This window comes from Vombatus ursinus, unplaced genomic scaffold (genome assembly GCF_900497805.2).
Source record: "Vombatus ursinus unplaced genomic scaffold, bare-nosed wombat genome assembly UNPS02014786.1, whole genome shotgun sequence".
NCBI lineage: Eukaryota > Metazoa > Chordata > Mammalia > Diprotodontia > Vombatidae > Vombatus > Vombatus ursinus.
Genome location: NW_020954564.1, coordinates 21,448,343 through 21,472,011, shown reverse-complemented (window position 1 = coordinate 21,472,011; position 23,669 = coordinate 21,448,343). Strand labels below are relative to the sequence as shown.

Below are 23,669 nucleotides of genomic sequence, written 5' to 3'. Positions count from 1 at the left end.
AGAGAGAGAGAGAGAGAGAGAGAGAGAGAGAGAGAGAGAGAGAGAGAAACCAGGGACATCCATGTGAGGACATTCTTGGAGTAGCTGCTATAGGACAGGGAGGGGGGAATGAGGGAGGGATCTCATCCTAGCACAAACAAAGAACAAAGTATAAAATGATATCAGTACTCTCCAAATTTGGTACCTTAGAGAAAAAACCCAGTTACCCCCTAGTTACAGTTCTGTCCCATATTTTTGCTGCATGATTAATTTATATTGCTATACAATCTTCCAGTGTTTTTGTAGCAGTGATTTTCTTCTATGCTGTTCTTTACTGGTAATACACTATTTATGCCCATCATAAATCTCTTCATTGCTTTTTGGGTGATCTTCAATTTTAATTACTCAGAGATTGTGGCATTTCATAATTTATAGCCATACAGTGTCAGTGAAAGAGTATTGGTGTTAAAAAGATATTTTCCCACTATCTCTCCAGTTATTGTTTCAAGGGAAAGCATTTAAGGATGAAACCAGATTGAGAACAAATAGAAAAAAATGAAATTGATCTCTCAAGATTTCTACAGCAAACTATTTTTTCCATTAGATCATAATTTTAGAGTTATACAATTGGATGAAAAGTACAAAGAAAGCAAAATCCCATTGTGATAACAAAGCATTTTATTCAGTAGGGCATAATGAAGCTTTAAAAGATCTCCTTTAAAGAAATATCTAATGTGCATATATTAAGATCACAAAATTTTTTTTAGACCTAGTAATACAGATAACTTTGTTCAACTATTCTTTAATAGCAAATGAGACATAAAACAGGGAAACATATGCTCATCAAAAGTATTTGCCAGCTTTGTGGAGTATGTCCAAAGCAGAGTCCAAATGGAGAATGAATTTCCTTTAGATGATGAAGCCTTCAGGTGCTCTTTCATTAGATTGTATGCCCGATTGTAAGCTCCCTGAGAGCAGGCATTGTTTCATTGTTTATTCTTGTATCTCAGCTAACATAGTGTTATTCATAAAATAGGTGATTAGTAAATGCTTATTGGTTGGTGGATTGATTGATAGATTCAATACTGCAGAACCTCCTAAATGAGATCCATAGTGAATCAAAAGAATTTGAACTAAAAATCGACACAGGAAAACATAGGTGGGTAAATATAATAGATCTTGGACATACACCACATATGGACAATAAAAAGAAAAGAAAAAGAGTGATAGAATGTATTTTATTTTTTGTCTTTGTATACCTAGTACTAGTTTAGTGCCTTAAACATCCGGAATGAAATGTTTGCTTAATTGAACTGAAGTTAGACTTAAAAGGGAATATAAGAAGACCTTGGAGGAAATGTAGTTAGAACGAGGAGCTTATAGTTAGATTTTTTTTCCCCAAGGATATCAAAGTTTATATGTTACAAGTCTTAATAAATATTGGCTAAATGGAAAAAAAAAACACTTTGGGGGAGGGACTTTGGTTCTTGACTCATTTACTTATCTCCCAACCGAGTTTATGAACTCACGGAAGAAAGAAAGTAACAGAAAGAGACATATAAGGTATGTCTGCCCATGTTACTGGTGGAATTAGAGGGGCAGCTTTCCATTGACTGGCAGAAGATTGGCTACATTCCTGGTGGCCCTAAAAAGGAAGCTTATAAGACTACAACTTAGTCTGAATTTACTGAGACTACAACTGGGACAGTTTAAGAATCAATCAACAAGCATTTATTAAGTGCCTACTAAGTACACTTAATAAGTAGCTAGGTGGCTCAGTGGATAGAGAGCTGGACCTGGAGTCAGGAAGATCTGAGTTCAAATCTACCTTCAGACACTTACTAGCTGTGTGACCCTGGGCAAATCACTTAATCTTGATTTGCCTTAATCCACTGAATTAAGAGAAGGGAAAGGCAAACCACTCCAGTGTTTCTGCCAAGATAATCCCATGGACAGTATGATCCAAAGGCCCATCGATAGTAGAACATGAATGAATAACAACAAATGCTAGACCCAGGAGATACAATAAAATGAAACAATCCCTATTGCCAAAGAGTTTATGTTATAATGAGGGAAGCTAACAAGTACAAATAAGAATATATGCAGCATAAATACAAAGAGAATAAGTTAAAAAAAAACAGTTCTGGAGGGGGGCCACCAGCAGTTGGGGGAGGAGGAGGAATCAGAGAAGACTTCTTCTAGAAGGTGGTACTTGGGTTGCATGTTGAAGGAAGAGAGGAATTCTGTGAGGTAGACGAGAGATGTGAAGTGAGTGCATCCCAGGCATGAGGTGGGACCAAGACAGTGTGATACAGGAGGAACAAACAGAAGGCCAGTTTGGTAATGTTTGGTGAGGCTGGATAGATAAATTGGAATCAGGCTGTGAAGGGCTTTCAAAGCTTTACAGAGACGTTTGTATTTTATCCTAGAAGCAATCAAGAACCCATTGGAGTTGCCTGAGGGAAAAAGTGCTGTGGCCACATCTGTGTTTAAGGAATATTCCTTTAGCAGCACCATGTAGGGTCAACTGGAGTGGTGAGAGACTTGTGGCTGAGCATCATTAGGAGGCTATTGTGATAATCCAGGTGAGAGGTGTTGAGGGCTTGAACTAAGATGATAGCCGAATGAGTGGAGAAAAGGGGTCGGATGTAAGGAGTGTTGTATAGGTAGACGTGGCAAGATTTAACATTAGATGGAGATGTGAGATGAGGGAAAGTGAAGAATCAAGGATAATGCTGAAATTACAGACTTGGGAGACTAAAAGGATGGTGGTGCCTTTGACAGAACCAGGAACATTTGGAAGAGGGGAGGATTTGCGGGGAAAGATAGTGAGTTCAGCTTTGGACATGCTGAGTTTGAGACGTCTGAGACATTCAGTTTGAAGTCCTAAAAGCAGTTGGTGATGTGGGACTGAAGTTCAGAGGAGAGATTGGGACAGAATATCTCTATCTATGGAATAGATTTAGACATGATAGACCTGTGTCATCTACATAGAGATGATAGTTAAATCTATGGGAAATGATAAGGTTATCAAGAGCATCTTTTATTTCTCATTCTTGCTATATGATCAGCCTACCTCCTTTCCTGGTCATGGATTTCATGACTGGTATTGCTTGTGCTACACTTATGTAGAATTCTTCACTGGTAACATACTGTACCCACCATGTGTTTCTTTATGACTCTTTGGTTGGCCCACAACTTTAATTCTTTGGAGATTGTGGTATCCCATGAATTGTCAACCATCTGGCACCACCAGAACAATATTGTTGTTTAAAAAAAAAATATGGGATCATGAAGGCAAAAAGTAAAGTATTTGCTCTTAAGGAGCTTACATTCTGCAAACACTAGGCAAAAGATGGTACTTTTTCTTTAATCTCAACTGCTTATCTAAAGCTTTCTTGCTCTCCAAGATGCAAATAAAACTTTTTTTGCATCTTTTCTTGAAATTAAAAGGTTTGAGGACCATGGTTCTAGAGTTAGAAGATCTGGGTTCAATTCCCACTTCTGACACTACTTTTGGGTCCCTGGGCTTTACTTTCTTTACCAGTTAATTGAGGGGGTTGGACTACTTGGCTTCTGAGGCCCCTTCCAGCTCTCAATTAATGATCCAGTAATCATGGGTGGAGCTAGGAGTGGGAATAAAAAAATTCTAACCTCAACTACTTCTATCATAACCATTCTTAAAGGTGTCATGCCTTTTCTTCTTTTAAACACATTTAAACATAAGAAAACAGCTTTAAAACACAATTATACTGATGAATAACATTTCTCTTTCAGGTGCAATTTTTAAAAGGTTTTGCATGACTCAGCTTTGCATTTGGGTATTTTTTTTTTCCTGATGCCTAACATCATAGGCTAGGTAAGGCTAATTGTTTAAAAAAAAAGTTTTCTCTGCAACATGGATATTTACTGAGTTCAACCTTGTATTTGCCTATTTGGTATACTTCCTGTTTGCAAATGGTTTTTTTTCCTTTTTTTTTCTGACTCTTAACAACTTTTTCCTGAACAACCTGTTCTCTCATTTCATCTAGATATGTATGTATGGATTAGCAAAGTTGGCATGACACTTCATGTAACAGGACCAAGAACATATTTCAAAGTATTAGGCAGCTGGATGACACAGCATTGAACTTAGAGTTGGAATGGCTTGAGTTTGAATCCTGCCCCAGACACTTACTAGTTGTCTTACCCTGAACAAGCCACTTAACTTCTCTCAGCCTCACTTTCCTAATTGTAAAATGAGACTAATAGCACATAACTGAAAGAGTTGTTGTGAGAATCAAGTGAAATACGTATGTAAATGCTTTGCAAATCTTAAAGCACTAACCAAGTGTCCACTATTATTATTAAAAGTCACTCAGATTAGTATAACTACTATGTGCAATTTATGTGACAAAATAAGATAAATTTGAAATGTATTTCAGAAGGTAATTTTTTCTCTTGTCTTAGCTCACCATAGCAGACCAGTAACCAGTTGTTGTTTTAATCCTGATAACCTGCGAGTGGCTTCAGGATCGTCTGATCGTAGTGTGAAGATTTGGGATGTGTCAGCTCAAGCCACACTTCTAACAATTCATGAGTAAGAAATTATCCATCAATTAATCAGTCAACAAGCATTTGTTAATCAACAATAAAAAATAGTATAGTGTAGTAGATAGAGAGGGACCTCAGAACCAAGAAGACCTGTGTTCATGTTCCACCTCTGACATGTTAGGTGTGTAATGTAACCGCTCTCAGTGCACTAAGCAGTTCTCTAGTGGCAGAGCAGGTACTGATCTACGTTGGTGGAGGGAGTTTCCTTACCTGGGAATTCTCTATGCCAATGACGTTAAAGGTCCAGTCTCAATCCTCAATCCCAGTTGTACTAAAAGCAAAATAATCAGGAATGAAGAGTTATTGTAAAAAGCCCACTTCTTTGTGGGCCTCAGTTTCCTCTTCTGTAAAATGAGTAGATCTCTTAAGGTCTCTTCCAGCCCTAGTTCCTATTATTTGTGCCTATTAACTCAGATGAATTTGAAATAGCAATTCAAGGGGAAAATGAATGAATTATCCCATCCAGGGAGAAGTATCACATGTGCTGATAGCCGTTTTAGACCAGATCACATAAACCCCCAGTACAGGAGGAGTAGTGGGAAGAGAACAAGTAACTTGTTACTAGTACTTGCTACTCTCCCTGTCGTAGACCCCTGCTAACTGAGGAATGCAATTATTGACTAAACATTGTGTGCCAGTGTATTAGATACAACCTTACCACAGATGTTTGTATTTGATGTCTGTCAGGATTGTGTATTTCAATCCCAGAATCCCAGAATTTCAGAGTTGGAAGGGACCTTATGCAACAAGTGGTCATCCAGTCTTTTCTTGAAGACCTTTAGAGAGCAGGAACCCATTATCTCCTGAAGCAGCCCATTCTACTTCTGGATAGTTTTCATTTTCAGAAAGTTTCTCCTTAAATTATACAAAAGTTTGCCTCTTTGTAAACTTCCATGTAATGTTCTGAGTGTAACCTTCTGGAGATAAGCAGAACAAGTCTCAGCTCACCTCCAAGTGACATTCCTGCTTGAAGTTAGCTATCACATTTTCAACTAAGTCTTTTTTTCTTCAGGCTAAGTGACCTCAATTCCTTTAACTGATGTTCATATGGCATGAACTTGATTCACTGATTACCCTACATTGTATCTTCTCCATCCTACCAATGTTCTTCTTAAAATGTGACTCCCACAGCTGATAAAATACTCTAGATCAGGGCAGAATAGAGCAGGACTGTTATTTCCTTATTCCTGGGCACTATGCTTCTCAATGTAGTCATACTTCCAGGAGGTTTTTTTTTTTTTTGCTTCCATATTACTACAAAACAAGGCCATTCTAAGAGTTTTCTCCTCTCCCTTCCTTCTAAGCTCATCACTAATGTCTTTTTCCACTATCTTTCTTCTTTCATTCTGTCTCTGATGAAGAGATGGTCCTTCAATTTGCCAAGACCAAATCCTCTACATGTACTCTTTGTCCCACACCCTTGCCTTTTTTCTATCAGATTTCCCTGTTATAACCCCCATTCTCTCTTTTATTTTCAATCTTTCCCTATATGTAGGTACTTCCAGGCTCCCTATGAATGTGCCATGTCTCCCTCATCCTTTAAAAAACCTCTAATTTGATCCTACCATCCTTGACTATTGTCTTACATGCAGGGGTATACTGATAAATATTTAACAACTGTCTCTCCAGGAAAAAAAAGTATTCATGATATACTTTTAAGTTTAATTTACATTATTAACATTTTCTCCACTACTTTCTTAGGTCTAGAAATTAACAAAACAATACATTAAGCCTTGATGTGGCATTTGCTAATTTTCAAGGTGTAAATACTCACACTGAAAATTTAACAATTAGTTCTCACAAGCCAGTACAAGTTGGAGCCAGCACACCTCTGCTATACCTCTGCTCTCCTTCTTAGCTAAACTCCTGGAGAAAGTTGTTTACAATAGGAGCTTCCATTTTCTCACCTCTCACTCATTTCTAGACTTTCTTCAATCTGTCTTCCAATCTCATCATTCAACTGAAAGTGCTCTCAGCAAGTTATCAGTGACTTCTTAATCCCCAAATCCAAAGGCCTTTCTCCCCACCCATGTAGCCACAACTCTAATACAGAGCCTCCTTGCCTCTTGTCCTGTCTATTTAATAAATCTTCTAATTGGCTTCTCTGCTTCAAGTCTCTCCCTCCTTGGATCCATGCTCACCATTCATCTCCAAAATGTTTTTCCTTAAGCACAGGTCTGACCGCGTCATTCTGCTACTCAGTAAATTCCAGTGATTCCCTATTACCTCCACGGTCAAATCTAAAGCTCTTTTTTGGCATTTTAAAGCCCTTCACAACCTGGCTGCTTTCCAGTCTTTTTACACTTTACTCCCCTCCACATACTTTAAGATCCCTTTACACTGTCCCACTTGTAGTTCTTCCTCTATGACAATCCAGCTCCAAACTCTGTGACTTTGTATTGGTTGTCCCCCCTCCCCCCAATACCTAGAGTCTTTGCCCCCTCATCTCTCCCTCTTAGTTTCCTTGGCTCAGATCCCAACCACAGGAGGTCTTGCCTGGTCCCCATTCCTACCCTACTGCTAGTGTCTTACCTCTGAAATTACCTCCCACAACTCTGTATATATATTATACGCATAAGGTTATTTACATATGTCTCCCTAGTTAGAATGTGAGCTCCCAGAGGCAGGGACAGTGTTTTTGCCCCCCCCCTTTTTTTTGGTGTCCCCATTGCTTAGTGAAATGCTTGATGCATAGTAAGTGCTTATTGAATGCTTGTTGATTGATTGATGCTGTTGGTTCACTACAACCCCCAGATATTTTTCAGATTATCTGCTGTTTCAGAACAACTCCTCCATTTTGTACTTGTGAAGATGATTTTTTGAGCCTAAGAGTAAGACTAAACATTCCTGTCTATTAAATTTTATCTTATTCTGTCTAACATTCTAGCTGGTTGGAATCTTTTTTTTATCCTGATGCTAACCAAATAGAATCTAATAATCCAACGTATTAGCTGTTCCTTCATTTATGTGTTATCTTAATTTTTTAAAAATAAGTTTTTATTGATATTTTCTGTTTCATACATCACCATCGTTATCCCATGTGTCTCCTTCCTCTCCCCTTCCCAGAGAGTCACCCCATAGGAAAAAAAGTTTTTTTTAGAGAGGAAAAAAAAGGCAGCACAACTGATCCATGCATTGAAAAAGTCTGAAAACACCTATAGCCCCTTCCACCATCATGAAGGGGTAGGTTGGAGGTATCTTCTCATATCTCTTCATTTGAGTACTGCTTGATCTGTATAATTTTGTTACATTCACTTTTGATTTTTTGATATGCAGTTGTTTTTTCCATTTACCTTGATGTAGTTCTGTATATATTATTTTCTTGACTTACCTTGCTTCACTCAGCCATCAGTTCATATAGATCTTTCCATGCTTTTCTGTATATATCACACACACCATTTCTTATAGGATAGTAATATTCCATTAAATTCATGTACCACAATTTGTTTGTTCATTCCCCATTTGATGGACATCTACCTTGTTCCCAATTCTTAGCTTTCACAAAAAGTATTGCTACAAATATTTTAAAATATATGTGGATTTTTTTCTTATCAATGGCTTCCTTGGAGTATAAACCCAGTAATAGAATTTCTGGTTCAAAAAGTATTGGCATTTTAATCACTTTATTTGAATAATTCCAAATTGTTTTCCAAAGTGGTTGTACCATTTCACAGCTCCACCAACAATGTATTAGTGTGCCTATCTTTTTACAACCCCTTCAATATTGACTGTTACCATTTTTGCCAATTTTCATTATGTGAGGTGAAACCTCAGGGTTGTCTTGATTTGTGTTTCTCTTGTTCTTAGTGATTTGGAGCATTTTTTCATGTGGTTGTAAATACTTTGCAGTTCTTTTGAGAACTGTTTCTTCATATCCTTTGACTATCTATTGGGGAATGGCATATATATATACATATATACATATGTATATATATACATATATAATTTTGGATACCAAACCCTTATCAGAGAAATCTGATGCAAAGACTTTTTCCCATTTGGCCACTTCTCTTCTTATCCTAGATGCATTAATGTTGTCTATGGTGAAGTTTTTCAGTTTCAAGTAATCAAAGTTGTCTATTTTATCTTTTGTAATTGCTTCTATCTCTTGTTTGGTTAAGAATTCAACTCCTACACATAGCTGTGAGATGCATATGCTCTGTTTCTCTTCTAATTGTTTTATAGTATGATCTATATTATTAAGGTTGTGTATTCATTTAGAATGTATTGTGGAGTGTGGTGTAAGCTGTTAGTCTAAGCCTAATTTCTGCCAGATCACTTTTCAGTTTTCCCAGCAGTTGTTTTTTTTTTTTTTTAAATCAAATAGGGAGTTTTTCCCCAGGTAATTTATGTTTTCCACTTTATCAAACACTAGGTTACTGAATTCTGTTGTTTTTGAATCTCCCTTGTCTGGTCTGTTCCATTAATGTATCTTTCTATTCCTGAACCAATATCAGATAGCTTTGCTGATGGATGCTTTATAATAGAGTTTGAGGCTTGGAAGTGCTAATCTACCTTTGTCCTTTCTTCTCTTCAACCATTTCCTTGATAGTTTAGATCTTTTGTTTTTCGAAATGAATTTTGTCATTATTTTGTCATCTTAAAATCTGATAATCATACTGTCTATGTCTTTATCCAAACAGCTGATTAAAATATTACAGAACACAAGTTCAAGCACAACTCTCTGGGGCACTCCAATAGACAGTTGATTTGGAACTCTTAATGACTATTTTTTGTAGTCATAAAGACTACCAAGCATAGTTTGGTTTGACCATCCAATCAGTTCCAAATCCATTTAATTGTACTATAGTATTAATAATAATGACACCTATCATTTATATAGCATTTTAAGGTTTACAAGGTATTTTACGCATATATATATATAATCTCACTTTACTGTCAAAACAACTCTGAGAGGGCAGTTAGGTGGCACAGTAGATAGAATACCAGCCCTAGAATCAGGAGGACCTGAGTTGAAATTTGACCTCAAACTTGACACTTGCTAGATGTGTCACTCTGGTCAAGTCACTTAACCCAGATTGCCTCATTAAAAAAAAAAGAAAACAACTCTGAGGAAGGTGCTATAATTATTGCCATTTTATAGATGAGGAAACAGGCTGAAAGAATTTAAGTGACTTGTCATATAGTAAGTGTCTAAGGCAGGATTTGAACTCAGCTCTTCCTGATTCTAAGACAATTTTCAGGAACTGTGTTCAGACAACTCTATCCAATACATCACCTCACTGACTCCTTAAAACTAAAAAAAAAAATCAACATCTTTCCATCTTTTCCATGAGATTAGTATGACAGATCTTGTCAAATGCTTTGCTAAAATCTAGGTAAATTGCAACACTCCCCTCATCTACTAGTTTAACAAGCTTCTCAAAAAAGATGAACTAAGGTCAGTATGGCATGACCAGTCAGTCCTTAATGAAGCCTTAGTGGTTCTGATCACCATTCCCTTTTCTAGATGTTCATTAGCTATCTCATTAATAGATGTTTGCTAGGAATCAAAGTCAAGCTTTCTAATCAAGAGTTTTCAGATTTCTCTTTCCCCTTTAAAAAAAAATGTTATAACATTTGCTCTCCTCCGTTACTATGGTAATGCTCCTATTCACCATGATTTTTCAAGGATTGCTCACAGGAGCTTAGTGATCACATTTGCTGGGTTTTTTTTTTCAGTAGCTGAAGAATTCATTTAGGTGTCATGGCTTGAATTCATCAAGGTCAGTGAGGTGCTCCTTCTGCTTCTGTGCTTATCTTGACTATCAGGTCCCTGTTACCTATTTTTGTTCTGTTCTTTCTAGTCCAGAGATCATTTTCCTTGGTGGTGAAAAGAGAAGCCAATTGAATTGAACAGCTCTGCTTTCTCTCTATTGTTAGTTATCAGCATCCCTTCTATTCCAAGCAGCAGGCCTATCCCTTCTTTGTCCTCATTTCTCCAATACGACTGAAAAAAAAAAAACCTTACCCTTTTTGTCCATCATTTTTCTCACCATTTTCCTCATCTTATTTCAAGTGTTAGTATGACTGGCTATGCCCTGCTGTCCTGTTTGTCCTGCTACTTATTTCTTGCTACATGTCTTTTAAAATTTAAGTTCGTTGATAATAGTTCCTTTTGTATTTATATGATTCTCTTTAGATAACTCCCCCTCCTAATTGGAAGAGTTATTCTTTATATTTTCAGAGTTTAGTTCCTGAAAGCTTCTCTAGTGGTTTAATCCAGCTACTAATCAAGAGGCCAAAAAAAAAAAAATCTCACACACAAAGACAACAATAGTGTCAATGAAATTTATGTTAAGAAGCAATAAACTCAGGGCAAATATAATAAACAATGTTGGCACCATGCTATTAGAGTTAAAGGACTCATCCTTTCTATAAAGTTTAGTAAAATACAAAAGTGGAAAGTGGCACATATTATCAGTTTGTTGTTCAGTCATTCAGTCATATCTGACTATTTGGGATCTCATGGACTATACTGTCCATGGAGATTTCTTGGGAAAGATACTGGAGTAGTTTGCCATTTTCTTCTCCAGTGGCAAACAGAGGTTAAGTGACTTTCCCGGGTCATGCAACTAGTAAGTATCTGAGACTGGATTTAAATTCAGGTCTTCCTGTCTGTAAGCCCTAATGTTCTCCACTGAACCACCTAGTTGCTATTAAACAATTTAGCTGAACTGTTTTCAAAAAATGTACTTTGTAGGGAGTTTGGGTATTTGTTGAAAATTGTCTTGTGCATTTCTCTCATTCTCTCTCTCTCTCTCTCTCTCTCTGTATCTCAGTAAATTTTAAAAGAGAAAGAGATTAGAAATTCATTTAGGAATGGCAACTCTATCCTGTTTTTTAATGACAAGTACAGATTAGTTTCCTGTGAAGATGCTTATAATCCCGTATGTATATAGTATAGCTTTTAGGGATTGTTCATATCCTGCCAGGTCATGGAACTTTGAGGTTTTGTCTAAGAGCTGCTACTGTTTGCAAAATTGAATTTATTGTAGAGTTAACTAGTCTTTTCTTTTGGCCTTGTTTAGTTCGTGCATTTCAAAAGGCTATTTCAGGGGGGATAAAAAGGCAAAAGCATAAATTGTGTTCTAGAAACTAGTTTTTTTTTTTTAATCTTTTTTTCTGATGAATAGTGCTGAGTTTTGCAGAATTCAGAGGTTGTAATTTTGTTTAATGGTTCATTTGAAAAGTCTATTTAGGTCATATTTAGGAATGGAGAGCCTCTTAAAGCCCATGTCCTCCATCTTCCCTCTCCCCAACAAAACACCTTGTGTCAAGGCCCACACACAAATAAAAGGCAACTTAATTTAATTTTCTTTCTCCAGAGATATATTTTAAAAGTGAATGTTATGGACACTTGAGCAGGGAAGGCGATATAGGGACAATAAGAGAAGTAAGACATGGGGAAAGAGAGTAAGAGGGAAAGATGTAGGGAGAGCAAAATAGGTAGAGGGCAGAGAGAAAAAAGCCAAAGTTAGGGAGACAGGTACATATGCTTTGTATGTATCTATCATGCATTTATCATCTTTTAGTTTATAATATAGTTATTTATGAACTTGTTAATCCTATCCCACCCCACCCCTACCTAAAGTACACCTAGATCACAATTCACATGAGTTTGAATAATGTAAAATTCAATTTAGGTGTGAATTATAAAATGATATCAGGTCACATTTGATATAAACCAAAATTCAATTGATGAGAGTCATTTGAATTAGCTAAGGGTTTTTAACACAATGCTACTTTGTCTGTGTGTATGTTTATCATTAACCATGGATATGATATTGTTGTGTTAAATTTTTCTTAAAAGAGTCCTTAACAAAATGGACAAAAGGAAGAATATTCCAGATGGAAACACCTGCAGCACAAAAAAGAAGAGGCTCATTATTACACTAGAACACAAATTTGATGTAATTTAATGCATGAATATGGTTATAACTTCTAAAACAGGACAACATGTCAGGATGCCTGAATCTATGTTACAGAATCTTGTAAAACACAAAGGCTAAAAGAAAAAGGCAAAATTGAATCAGCTTTTGAGGTTTGCAAATAACTACAAGAAAGAGAAGCATCATAGTTATAGAAAGGGATGGATTGAAGACATCAATTAAAAACACGTTGCTCTTTACAGAGAGGCCATTTAGACAAAAGCTTCAAGTTTATTTAAGGCAATGAAAGAAAAATGGAAATGAAGTGGTTAGTGAAGAAACAGCAAGTGTTGGTTGGTTCAATCATTTTCAAAATTGAGTTCAATTGCATCATGTTAAAATTATCAGAGAGGCAACCAGTGCCTATGAAAGAAGACATGGCAGCTAAATATTCTGACATTTTGAAGAAAGTAATCAAAGAATGTAGATATACTGATCAAAAAAATTTTAATGTGGATGTAACAAATTTATTCTGGAAACAGATGCCTTCTAGAATACACATTTCTAGAAAGAAAAAAAAACTCAGTCTGGATTTAAAGTGTCTAAGAATCACCTAACCCTTTAACTGGGAGATAATGTAGAAAGGTATTTTACATGAAAACTAATGTTTATTGGTCTCAAAATCCTTGCACTCTGACTCTACAACCATCAATTGTTTCTACTTCTTTGTTGGGCAAATAAGAAACTGTGGGTGACTAATATTGTTACCAAAGATTGGTTTTCAAGTTGTTTTAGCCCCGCTATTGAAAAATATTGCAAGGACAACAATATCACATATTTAAAGCATTGCTGATTTTAGATAATGTCTCAGATTATCTTTCTACACTTTGTTCATTGTGTGAGAATATGAAAATTTGTCAAGATGTGTGGATAAAGCTCTCTGTACCTGCCAGCATATGTATGGAGATTTAAAGGGAAGACAGTTCAATCTATACTGTAAAATATTTTAAATAACAATAATGATGTTTTCTGCAAATTATCAGTGTAGGGCTTATCTTTAAGTATCATATTCAGTAATTTTTTAATTTTTAAAGTTTTTCTTTCTATAACTTCTCTATTACTTTGTAATAAATTTGCATTAGAAATACATTTTTCTTATCCTTTGTTCTTATATTATGTTAGTAAACAGATAATGAACTTATTTAAAATTTTATTTGTATATCTCTATTGGGCTGGAACCAATTACTGTATTTTATTAATGTAACTACTTTGTAGAATTTATTATTCATACTAATCAGGACCTAGATGCATATGTTCCTTAAAGGGAGGGTTTTGTTTGTTATTGTTCAGTCGTATCTGATTCTCCATCAATCCATGGACCATACTCGCTGTGGGGTTTTCTTGGCAAAGATACTGGAGTGGTTTGCCATTTTCTTCTCCAATGGATTAAGGTAAACAGAGGTTACATGATTTGCCCAGTGTCATGCAGCTAAGTGTCTGAGGCTAGATTTGAATTCAGTTCTTCCTGACTCTAGGCCCAGCTCTCTGTCCACTGAGTCATCTGGCTGCCCCCTGAGCCATCTAAGGGGCCAATGGGAGGGACCATCTCTTATTTATTTTTGTATCTTCTTCAGTTCCACGGATATTACTTTAACACATAGTAGGTACTGAATAAATGTTGAAGATTATTATTTGCATACACACAACAATCGGAAGAGAGGGAGAGATGAAGAAAGAAAAAGGGGAAGGGTTCAGTAGGTTATGAAACAACTTACTAGTTATTGTTCACAGTTTTCCACTGCTCTTTATCTGCAGATCTTCAGAAATGTGATAGCCCAGAGGGAGGACACCAGTGAGGACCAAAGTAATTTTCCTTAAATACAGATCTGATCTCATGACTGCTCTGCTTAACCAACTCCAGTGACTTCCTAATGCCTCTAGGATTATATATCTATGTGTGTGTATTTATATAAATGTACATGAAAATATTGAATATATTAAAACAGTAGAAGTTAAATTAAAAATAAAACTATATATACAGGTATATACCATGTACATATGTAGGAATACATATACATAGTAGGCACTTGATGATTGAATGACTGAAATTGTTTTCTAGAGTTTCAATGACCAGAGAAGTACCACCTTATGGAAATTCAAACCAAGACATATCTACCTCAGGACCCTTGGATTGGAATAGCAAAAGAGCTTTAACCAGAGTAGAATAACTCTCATTGTCTGTGTTTTTCACATGTGTTTCAGAGCACATTCCAATGTTATTGCAGATTGCTGTTTTACCTTCAGTGGCCATTTCTTGTGTACAGCTGCTTGGGACAAAACCTTAAAAATCTGGGACGTAAATGCAGGAGGGTTTCGAAGTGAGGGAGCCTGCGTAACTCTGATGGAAGGACATGAAGGTTCTGTCAGTTCCTGCCTTTTTACCAGAGATGGTAAGCTATTTACATGATTTCAGAGTCAGTATTACAGTGAAAATTTGTTTAATATTCTATAAATACATGAGCTCTTTGGTACAGTTATACATAACACAATGTTAACCCATCCTTGAAAGGCTCTAACTCTTTAATAACTGTTATCTATAATAAACGAGGATGATGATTTTTCACAAGGACAATAGAGAGCATCTACATAACATGAGACAAAGGAGCTTAGAGGGAGGGTCATATACCTATGTAATCTTGCAGTTGAAGATTTCAGATTTCTCACATCCCTCCTTTTTTCTCTACCCGTTGCCACCAGTCAGGACCTCATCACTTCTCACCTGAACTATTGCAGTAGCCTCTGACTTGATCTCCCTGCATCTATTCTCTCCATTCTCCAACCCATTATCCATGAAGTTGTCAAGTTAATATTCTTAGTTTTTTGGGTTTTTTTTGGGCAATTGGGGTTAAGTGACTTGCCCAGGGTCACACAGCTATTAAGTGTCAAGTGTTTTGTCTGATGCCGGATTTGAACTCAGGTCCTCCTGACTTCAGGGCCAGTGCTCTATCTATTGCACCACGAGCTACCCCTGAAACTAATATTCTTCAAACACAGAGCTAGCCATATTACTTCCCTGCTCAATAAGCTTCAGCGCCCTGCTCCCCCCACATAGGATAAAATAAACACTGTTCTGTTTGGCATTAGAAGCCCTCTACACTCTGCTTTTGGCCTATTTTTCTAGACTTGTTGCATATTACTTCCCCCAACACACACTATGTCCTAGTCAAACTGGCCTACTTGCTGCCTGCTATATACAATGATCTTTTGGACAGGCTATCTTCCATTTATGGTATTTTCTCCCTTCCCATCTCTACCTCTTGGATTCCCTAGCTCTCTTCAGGCGTAGCTTAAGTCACATCTATAAAAGGTTTCTCCTAGTACACCCAGTTGTTTGTATTCCCATTTCTCTGGAAATTACTTTGTATTTACTTATCTGGGTGCATGTTGTATGCCACCAGTAGAATGTAAACACTTTGAGGATAGGGACTATTTGGGTTTTGTTTTTGTATCTTTAGCACCTAGCCCAAAATTTTATGTGTAGTAAAGTGCTTAATAAATGCTTGTTAAATTGTTAAATTGAATTGAATTGAAAATGTGCTAGCAAATACAGTACATCCCATGACCCACTCTCCCATATGTGGGCTCCCTGTCAACTCTTCCTCATTCAGGGTGTGTGTTGGGTCGGCCTCCACTCAAACCAAGAGCTCACCAGCCTACACTGATGTTCCATTTGTCAGACCAACAAGAGGATATGTCGTTCAAAGCAAAAGATATTAAACTAAAGTATGGTACATTTAAAAAAAAAGAGAGAATTTCCATAAAACACATAAGGGTGTATACTCCTGCAGATTCCCATGCATCCGGTGAGAATGAGCACACACATAAAGAATATGTGTGGAAAAGGGAACATGTACAGAGAATGTACATGTGGCCAAGGACTATGTGTGAAGAGGGCACACATAGAGAACACATATGGTGTGGAAGCATGTGTGGCCAAAGCAACTAGCATTCCTAGGCAATAACAACAACAGCAATTAACATTTATGTAGTGCTTACTGTGCCAAGCGCTTTACAATTATTATCTCATTTGATCCTTACAACAATCCTGGGAGGTAGGTGTTATTATTATCCTCATATTTTTAGAGATAAAGAAATTGAGGCAGACAGAGGTTAAGTGGTTCACCCAGCATAACCCAGGTAGTATGTGTCCAAGACTGGATTTAAACTCAGGTCTTCCTGATAGCAGGCCCAGTGCTGTGTCCACTGAACCACCAACCTGCCCCAACATTAATTATGCCCAGTATTCCTTCTGAGCTGCTTCTTTTGCTCCTTCCCCTGTAAAGCCACCAATAACCATAGCTGATCAGGTGATATGTTGGAGCTGCAGGATGCTAGTAGGTAGGCTAGTTGGACTTGTGGTCATCTGAAAGGCATGTTTCTACTAGGTGGCTCTCAGCTTCCATCTGCTGGTCTTCTCATGAATTGCAGTTGCTACTCAGCCTCTCCCACCCAGGAAAGGGCAGTCATGCCCTTGGGCTATTCCAGCTGTGATTTGAATTCAGGCCCACAGCCTCACCAGCCCGGCAACAGAAGAGCTTACTCAAATTAAACGTGTTTTTTTGAACCCCTTTTGAGCCTGTTTCTGTCTTAGTACCCACTCTCAGAACCCAGTATACTCTTTGACTTAAGGTGATTAAATTCCTTTCACTTTCTGTAAATTCCCAAGGCCTCACCAAGACAGAGAGAGGATGGCAACACATTGTCCAGCCTTTCTGCCAGCAACAAAACCACTGCGTTCCCTGTCATAATATTAGGAAATTAGGTCAAAATGCCTTTCACACATAATAGAAGGTTATTCTTGTTAGATACAATTAGAACATGTTCTAGGTTTAGGCTACAAAGCAGAATTCAAACATGTTTCTTCTGGAGTGAATAATGCCTTTAAATTAAATAGGTGGAATTCCAATGATCATTATTACAATTTTGGAGGTAATATAGGGATGAAAATCGAAGTAATTAGATCACTATTTCAAATACATTTTGTAAACAGAGTTCATTCATTCAATAACCACTTTTTAAGAGTCTGCTATTTATTAAATGCTATGCCAGGTATTGGGCAAGATGCAAAATTTAGGTAAGATTTAGTACTGGAGCTTATGGAATTCAGAGTCTAGAAGGGAGATGAGATACAAACACAAATCGTAGTAATACATACCATTTCCATACATCTGCTAGAGAGTTACCAAAGTGCTACATGAAATTCCAAGCAAAGGTCATTACTAATTACTATAGTGTGGCACATTTCTATCTCCCTTAATTCTAAGGACATAGATTTGCAAGCAAGGAATACCTCAGAAAATAACAATAGCTTAATGAGATTTTCTGAAAACTGGTGTTTAAATGTTATTCTCATTGATCATATTTCTTTTGCTTATAATTATGGTTGTCCTTTCTCTTGATCAGAGATTTGATTAGAGAAGCTTTTCAGGAAAGACTTCCTCCTATTTGTTAGGTGCCAAGAAACATCTCACTGATCATCAGAAAGCTTCTGCAGAAGCCCCAGTGACTCATAGATTCTCAGCTACTACATGCACAATCTTTGTCAGTTAAAAAAATGAAAGAATGGAGGTACAAATAAATTAGCTTAGATTTCCAAGAAAATATTAGAAATGGCCAAGGGCTGGGTTAGTATTTTACTTAAAATAAGGCATTAAATCTCAAAGTCAGAACTTTCTTCCCAGTGCTTTTTAACTATGTCCTCTCTTTGTCATGTTAATAGAGATGTGAATCATTTAGCCAAACCAGACAGGGGTTTTCAACATCTTTTTGAAATGTGACTAATAAAAGCCTGTCATTAAAGGTCACTCAGCTAGTTTGACTGACTAGCGGAGAGATTACTCCATGAAAAAGCCCATGAATTTCCCATTTTGTGTTTCAGCCTCACTCATTGTATCTGGAGCATATGACAAAATGGTAACTGTCTGGGATGTGGCCGGAGGATACAGAAAGTGTACATTAAAGGTACTGATTTACTGATACGAGATAGAAAGAAGCCATGTACAAATGACTATTGATGGATTAAGAAACTGAAGCAGGATTTCAGGACTGAAACACTGAAATTTGATTATAGTTTAAATTGTGTCCTCATGGGTACTCAGTTTCTCCATCTGCAAAATGAGGGAGATGAGCTACAATAAGCTGACTTTTCTCTACAGTACATGTAGTTGGTTTAAATCTGCCCAGGCTAGTTTCTGGTTTATAAGCATGTTACTAGCCAACCGTCTGCCAACATTTATCGAATGACAGGTGCTCTAGGGGGTACAGAGAAGAGTCAGACACAGTTCCTCTCCTCATTGAGCTCACAGTATAGTATACAAAGACAAGGATCTAGTGTACAAGATACCAGGACAAGAAGAGTTACCAAGGGGCAATTGCCAGATGAGAGGTACAAGGTACAAACAGTACAGTTCAATTCAGCAAAACTTTTGAAGCACTTAACATGTGCCAGATCCTGAGGATGGAAAGATGAAAGCCGATGCAATCCTTTCTCTTATGGAACTTATTATTTAATAGGGAAGGTGTGACAAATACACAAATAAGGGTGATACCAGTTAGAATGAAATAAGGGGAAAGAACATAGTGCTTTTGGAAAATTTGAGGAGGAAGAGTTCTTTTCCAGCTTGGGGGTAAAGGTCGAGGGAAAGGATGTGAAAGGATATGAAACCTGAGCAGGGCCTTGAAGGAAGAGAGAGATTTCAAAGACAGTAAGTAAATAATAGGACCTGAACTGGGCTTTAAAGGATGTTGAACATTTGATTAAACAGAGGAGAGAGAAGAAGACATTCCAGGTGGAGCAATGGCATGAGCAGAGGCAAATAGCAAGAAAGTAACTGAGGAGACTGGTTTGGTTATAGATGACCCAGTAGGAGATATGGCTGGAAGACTGGAGCCAGACTGCCTAAATACTATAATCCTAGGCTTTTATTCAGATGAGTGCAGTCCTCAGAGAACACAGCAATTGTCCCACTGTCCAGTCTTCCTCTGAAGGTCAAAGAGAATGGTATTTACTGGAAGAGTGTATTCTTTTCTGAGAATCAGCACCTGTATACATTCATCAGGGCTGGGCTGTTAGTGTCCTTAGGAAGCAAAGTGCCTGGCTGGCAGCTAAACTGGGGAGTTCTCTGCACATTGTGTGCTTGTCTTTATTTAGTCTGAGCCCAACTTTGCATAACCTGAAAGCACTTCAGACTTGGAGCTAAGTCCCGGAGCAAGAAGGTTGCATGAAGAAGGGTGCTTAGGAAGTAAGATATGTTTTTGACTCTCTCATGTGTTGCTCGGAGAGTTAAATACTGGACTCAGTCTGATGATAACAGATGAATTATTAATTATCCTCAACCTCAATTTTGTCATCTGTAAAAACGAAGGGGTTGGACTCAGCCTCTAAAGTCCCTTCCAGCTCTAAATCTGTGATTCTAGGATCCTGTGAATTATGAAGACTAAAGGATAGTAGTATTATGTATACTTCCATGAGGGCTAATTAATCCATAGTGAAAGGCTGACAATCAAAAGCAAAGGAACTACTTAAAGCTGGTATGAAAAATAGCCTGTTTCCCTCCATATAATCTGTAATGTAAGAAGTGAAGAAGCCTTTTAGTTTCTTTTAAAAAAAATTTTAGTTTTTTTTAAAAGAGCAAAAATCCACTTTCTCTTCCTCCTATCTTCCTCCCTTATCCCTTTCCCCCATCCTGAAAAAGAAAGAAAAACAAAACTTCTGTTAGGACCATGTATAGTCAAACAAGACAAATTTCCAGACTGGTCACGTGAAAAAAAAAATCTATGTCTCTATCAGTACTCTGAGGAGGAAGATCTCTCTCCTCAAAATTTCCAAAAGCCGTTTGTTCTTTCCCCGTATTTCATTCTAACTGGTATCACCCTTATTTGTGTACGTGTCACATCTTCACTGTTAAATTGTAAGTTCCATGAGAGAAAGGATTGCACCTGCTTTCATCTTTCCATCCTTAAAACCAAGCATAGGATCTGGTACATTGTAAATGCTTCAAAAGTTTTGCTGAGTTAAACTGTACATCATTTCTCTATCAGGAGGTGAATAGCACGTTTCACTTTGAGTTGTCTGAAATCATGGTTGATCATTGTGTTGATCAGTTTCTAAGTTTTTCCGAAGTTGTTTGTCTTTATAATGTTGTTATTGTATAAATTGTTCTCCTGGTTCTGCTCATTTTACTTTTTATCAGTTCATGCAAGTCTTCCCAGGTTTCTCTGAAACCATTCCCTTCAGCCCTTTAGTTTCAACATTCAATGTCAGAAATACATTTTTAAAAAATGAACATTAATTATCTTTAGCAACCCAAACTAAAAGTTCCTCATGCAGCTGAACCTGTGACAAACTGTGAGGCAGAAGTAAGGATTGAGATAATGTAATCTTAAGAACTAAAATGGATGAAGGGTTGGATATTTCAAAATCAGGAGTACAGTATTAAGCTCAATAGACTAAGTAGTCTTGGTCAATTTTGTCTCCAGAGGAACCTCTAATGATATATTAATTGGTGGAAGTGGTGCATTCCCCCCCCCCCCCCACTGGAGATCTTCAATCAGAGGTTATAGGATCATTTGACTGGGCTGTTGTCAGGGAGACGCTTGTTTAGCTAGCTACAGGTTGAGTTAAATGGCTCCTGAAGTACCTTGTGATTCTGAGATTCTGTGATTATAATTGTATATAAAAGTATGCTTTTCCTCCTACATGATACCACCCTTTAGATAATTTGACTGCTAGTATGAATGACAATTGCAGGTTTTTTGCAGGTTTCTTAAAAAAAAAGGCAGTTTTATAGAACTGTTGGTTAAATACCACTTTCCCCTTCATCTATTTTTCAGAATAATTATGCAGTTTTCTCAAAAAGAATTCAAAGAAGTATAATTTTTAAATTTACTTTAAGCCTTTAATGTTTCTGTAACATGAAAAATAGCTTTGATTAAGCAAAAGAAGCAGAATTCATGACTTTCATTTCAGTATAAGGTCATTTGAGAGTTACTGATAGTAGTTTTATTCTGTTATAAAAGTAAGAAAGCTTTTACTTTGGGGTCCAGTTAAATTTCACTTTCCTGCAGGGACATGAAGACTGGGTGATGGATGTTGCAATTAGCAACAACAGAAAATGGGTTATTTCTGCTTCAAAGGTAAAACTTACAAATATTTCATTGATTCCAAATCTCTATTGCATTAGCTAAAATTTATATATATATATATATGTATATATGCTACATATATATTATTTGCTATCAAGGGAAATTCCTTTCAGAGTAGGTAGGATAACTAATACAGAGGCTTAATTTTAATACAGACTAGTGGGCAGAGAGCAGATGAACTTTTTGGCTGGGAAGTCTACTGCAGAAAGTCAGTGGAGAACTCTGAGTTTCCTTGTACCTACAAATTCAATCCAGATTTATTCATTCTTAGGCTATGTTAATGACATTGACTAACTTAAAATATTTTCATTTAAAATCATAGAATGTAAAGCTCTAAACCTTAGAGGTCATTCTTACTTCAGTAATTTGGAGACAAATGTTTGTACAGACGTAAATTAATTTCTTGGAATTTTCCCCATTGCAAAGATTCTTGGAAAGATTCAGTCATTTTCTGGAGAATTCAGTTGTTTTCTTAATTACCCAATAAGTCTAGCCTCTGTATCATCTCCTCAACTTGGTTAAGTAATCCACAGTGCTCATATACCTCTTTGGGCTGATAGCAAAAGTAGGATCTCAAATCAGTTAAACTCATCAAGTATTTATTAAACACCAACTATGTGCAAAGTACTGTACTAGGTTGGCATTGACAAAAGCAGTGAAATAGTCCTTTTCCCTTGTAACAATTGAAATTAAGGTAGACTGAGGTACAAAGTTCTGAGCATGATCAACTTCTTAGTAAAGCAGGAATTTACCAATAAATAGGATCTTAGCTTCCCCAGCAAATCTAAGACCCTGAATGAGGGGAACAGCTCTTTTTATAATTTTGAGGAGTATAGAAAATAGGAAGGCTAGCATCATAGATGGAAGAAAATATGATTGGATGGAAATTGGGAATGAGGGCTAGCAACAACACCCCTCCTTCCCTCCTGTGACTAAGGAACGTTCATTGTTTGAGTCCAACTGCATATGCGAGGACAGAGAAAATAGACCAGACTTCTTTGATTAATGAAACAGACATCTTTGAAGCATAGCTTGGTATTATAAAGATACTATATCAGACTCACTGGTGTCTACTCACCTCCTTCAAGGTTAACAGATTTCCTTGATACAAGAGTAGAACAGTGATTAACAGTACTGGATTTCTAAACTTAACTGGCTGCAGGTCAGCTAAATTTCTGAATTAAGTTCAGAGACAAAAAATCATGACTTTGGCAGTTACAGGGCAAACTCAATTAACTGTAAATAGGGTCAATTAAAAAAGACACAGAATCAATCTGATTATTTCACTCTCAAGTCTTAAGAAACATTCCACTGGGAAGCATACAACATGTACACAGATAAGTAAATATAAAGTATATGGGGGCAGCTAGGTGGTGCAGTGGATAGAACACCGGCCCTGAAGTCAGGACAACCTGAGTTCAAATCCCGCCTCAGACCAAACACTTGACACTTACTAGCTGTGTGACCCTGGGCAAGTCACTTAACCCCAATTGCCTAAAAGTAAAAAAAAAAATATAAAGTATATGCAAAGTAGTTTCCAGAGTGTGTGTGGGAGGTAACACTAACAATTGTGAGGATCTACAAAGTCCGTCAGTGGGAGGTGATGCCTGAGCTAAGCTTTGAAGTAAGCTAGTCACTCTAAGAGGTGGAGGTAAGGAAAGGGGACATTCTAGGCATGGGAGACATCCTTTGAAAAGGCATGGATGCAGGAGATGGAACGGCGTGCATAGTAATTAGCAAGTAAGCAAGGTTGGCTGTAATGTAGTAGGCATGAGAAGGAATAATGAAAAGTAAGTCTGCAAAAATGAGGATCCAGATTGTGAAGTACTTTAAATGCTAAATAGAGGAGTCTATATTTGTTCCTAGAAGGCAATAGGAAGTTCCTGAAGTTTATGGAACAGGAGAATGACATAGTCAATATTATGCTTTAGAAATTTTACTTTGGCAGTTGTGTGAAAGATGGATCTGAGGGGAGAAAGACTGGAAGACAGGAGACCAATAAGAGACTGCCACAGTAATTCA

The 23,669-nt window shown here is 37.1% G+C and overlaps 1 protein-coding gene across 1 annotated transcript in view; it reads left to right on the top strand.

The window, feature by feature from the left end:
* Positions 1 to 23,669, top strand: part of LOC114047402 (WD repeat-containing protein 88-like) — a 57,132-nt gene that overhangs the window by 26,350 nt on the left and 7,113 nt on the right. The window contains exons 6-9 of the mRNA XM_027868230.1: positions 4,429 to 4,558; positions 14,706 to 14,893; positions 18,382 to 18,464; positions 21,570 to 21,638. Of these exons, the coding sequence (XP_027724031.1) occupies positions 4,429 to 4,558; positions 14,706 to 14,893; positions 18,382 to 18,464; positions 21,570 to 21,638 (470 nt within the window). The remainder of the gene's footprint in view (positions 1 to 4,428; positions 4,559 to 14,705; positions 14,894 to 18,381; positions 18,465 to 21,569; positions 21,639 to 23,669) is intronic.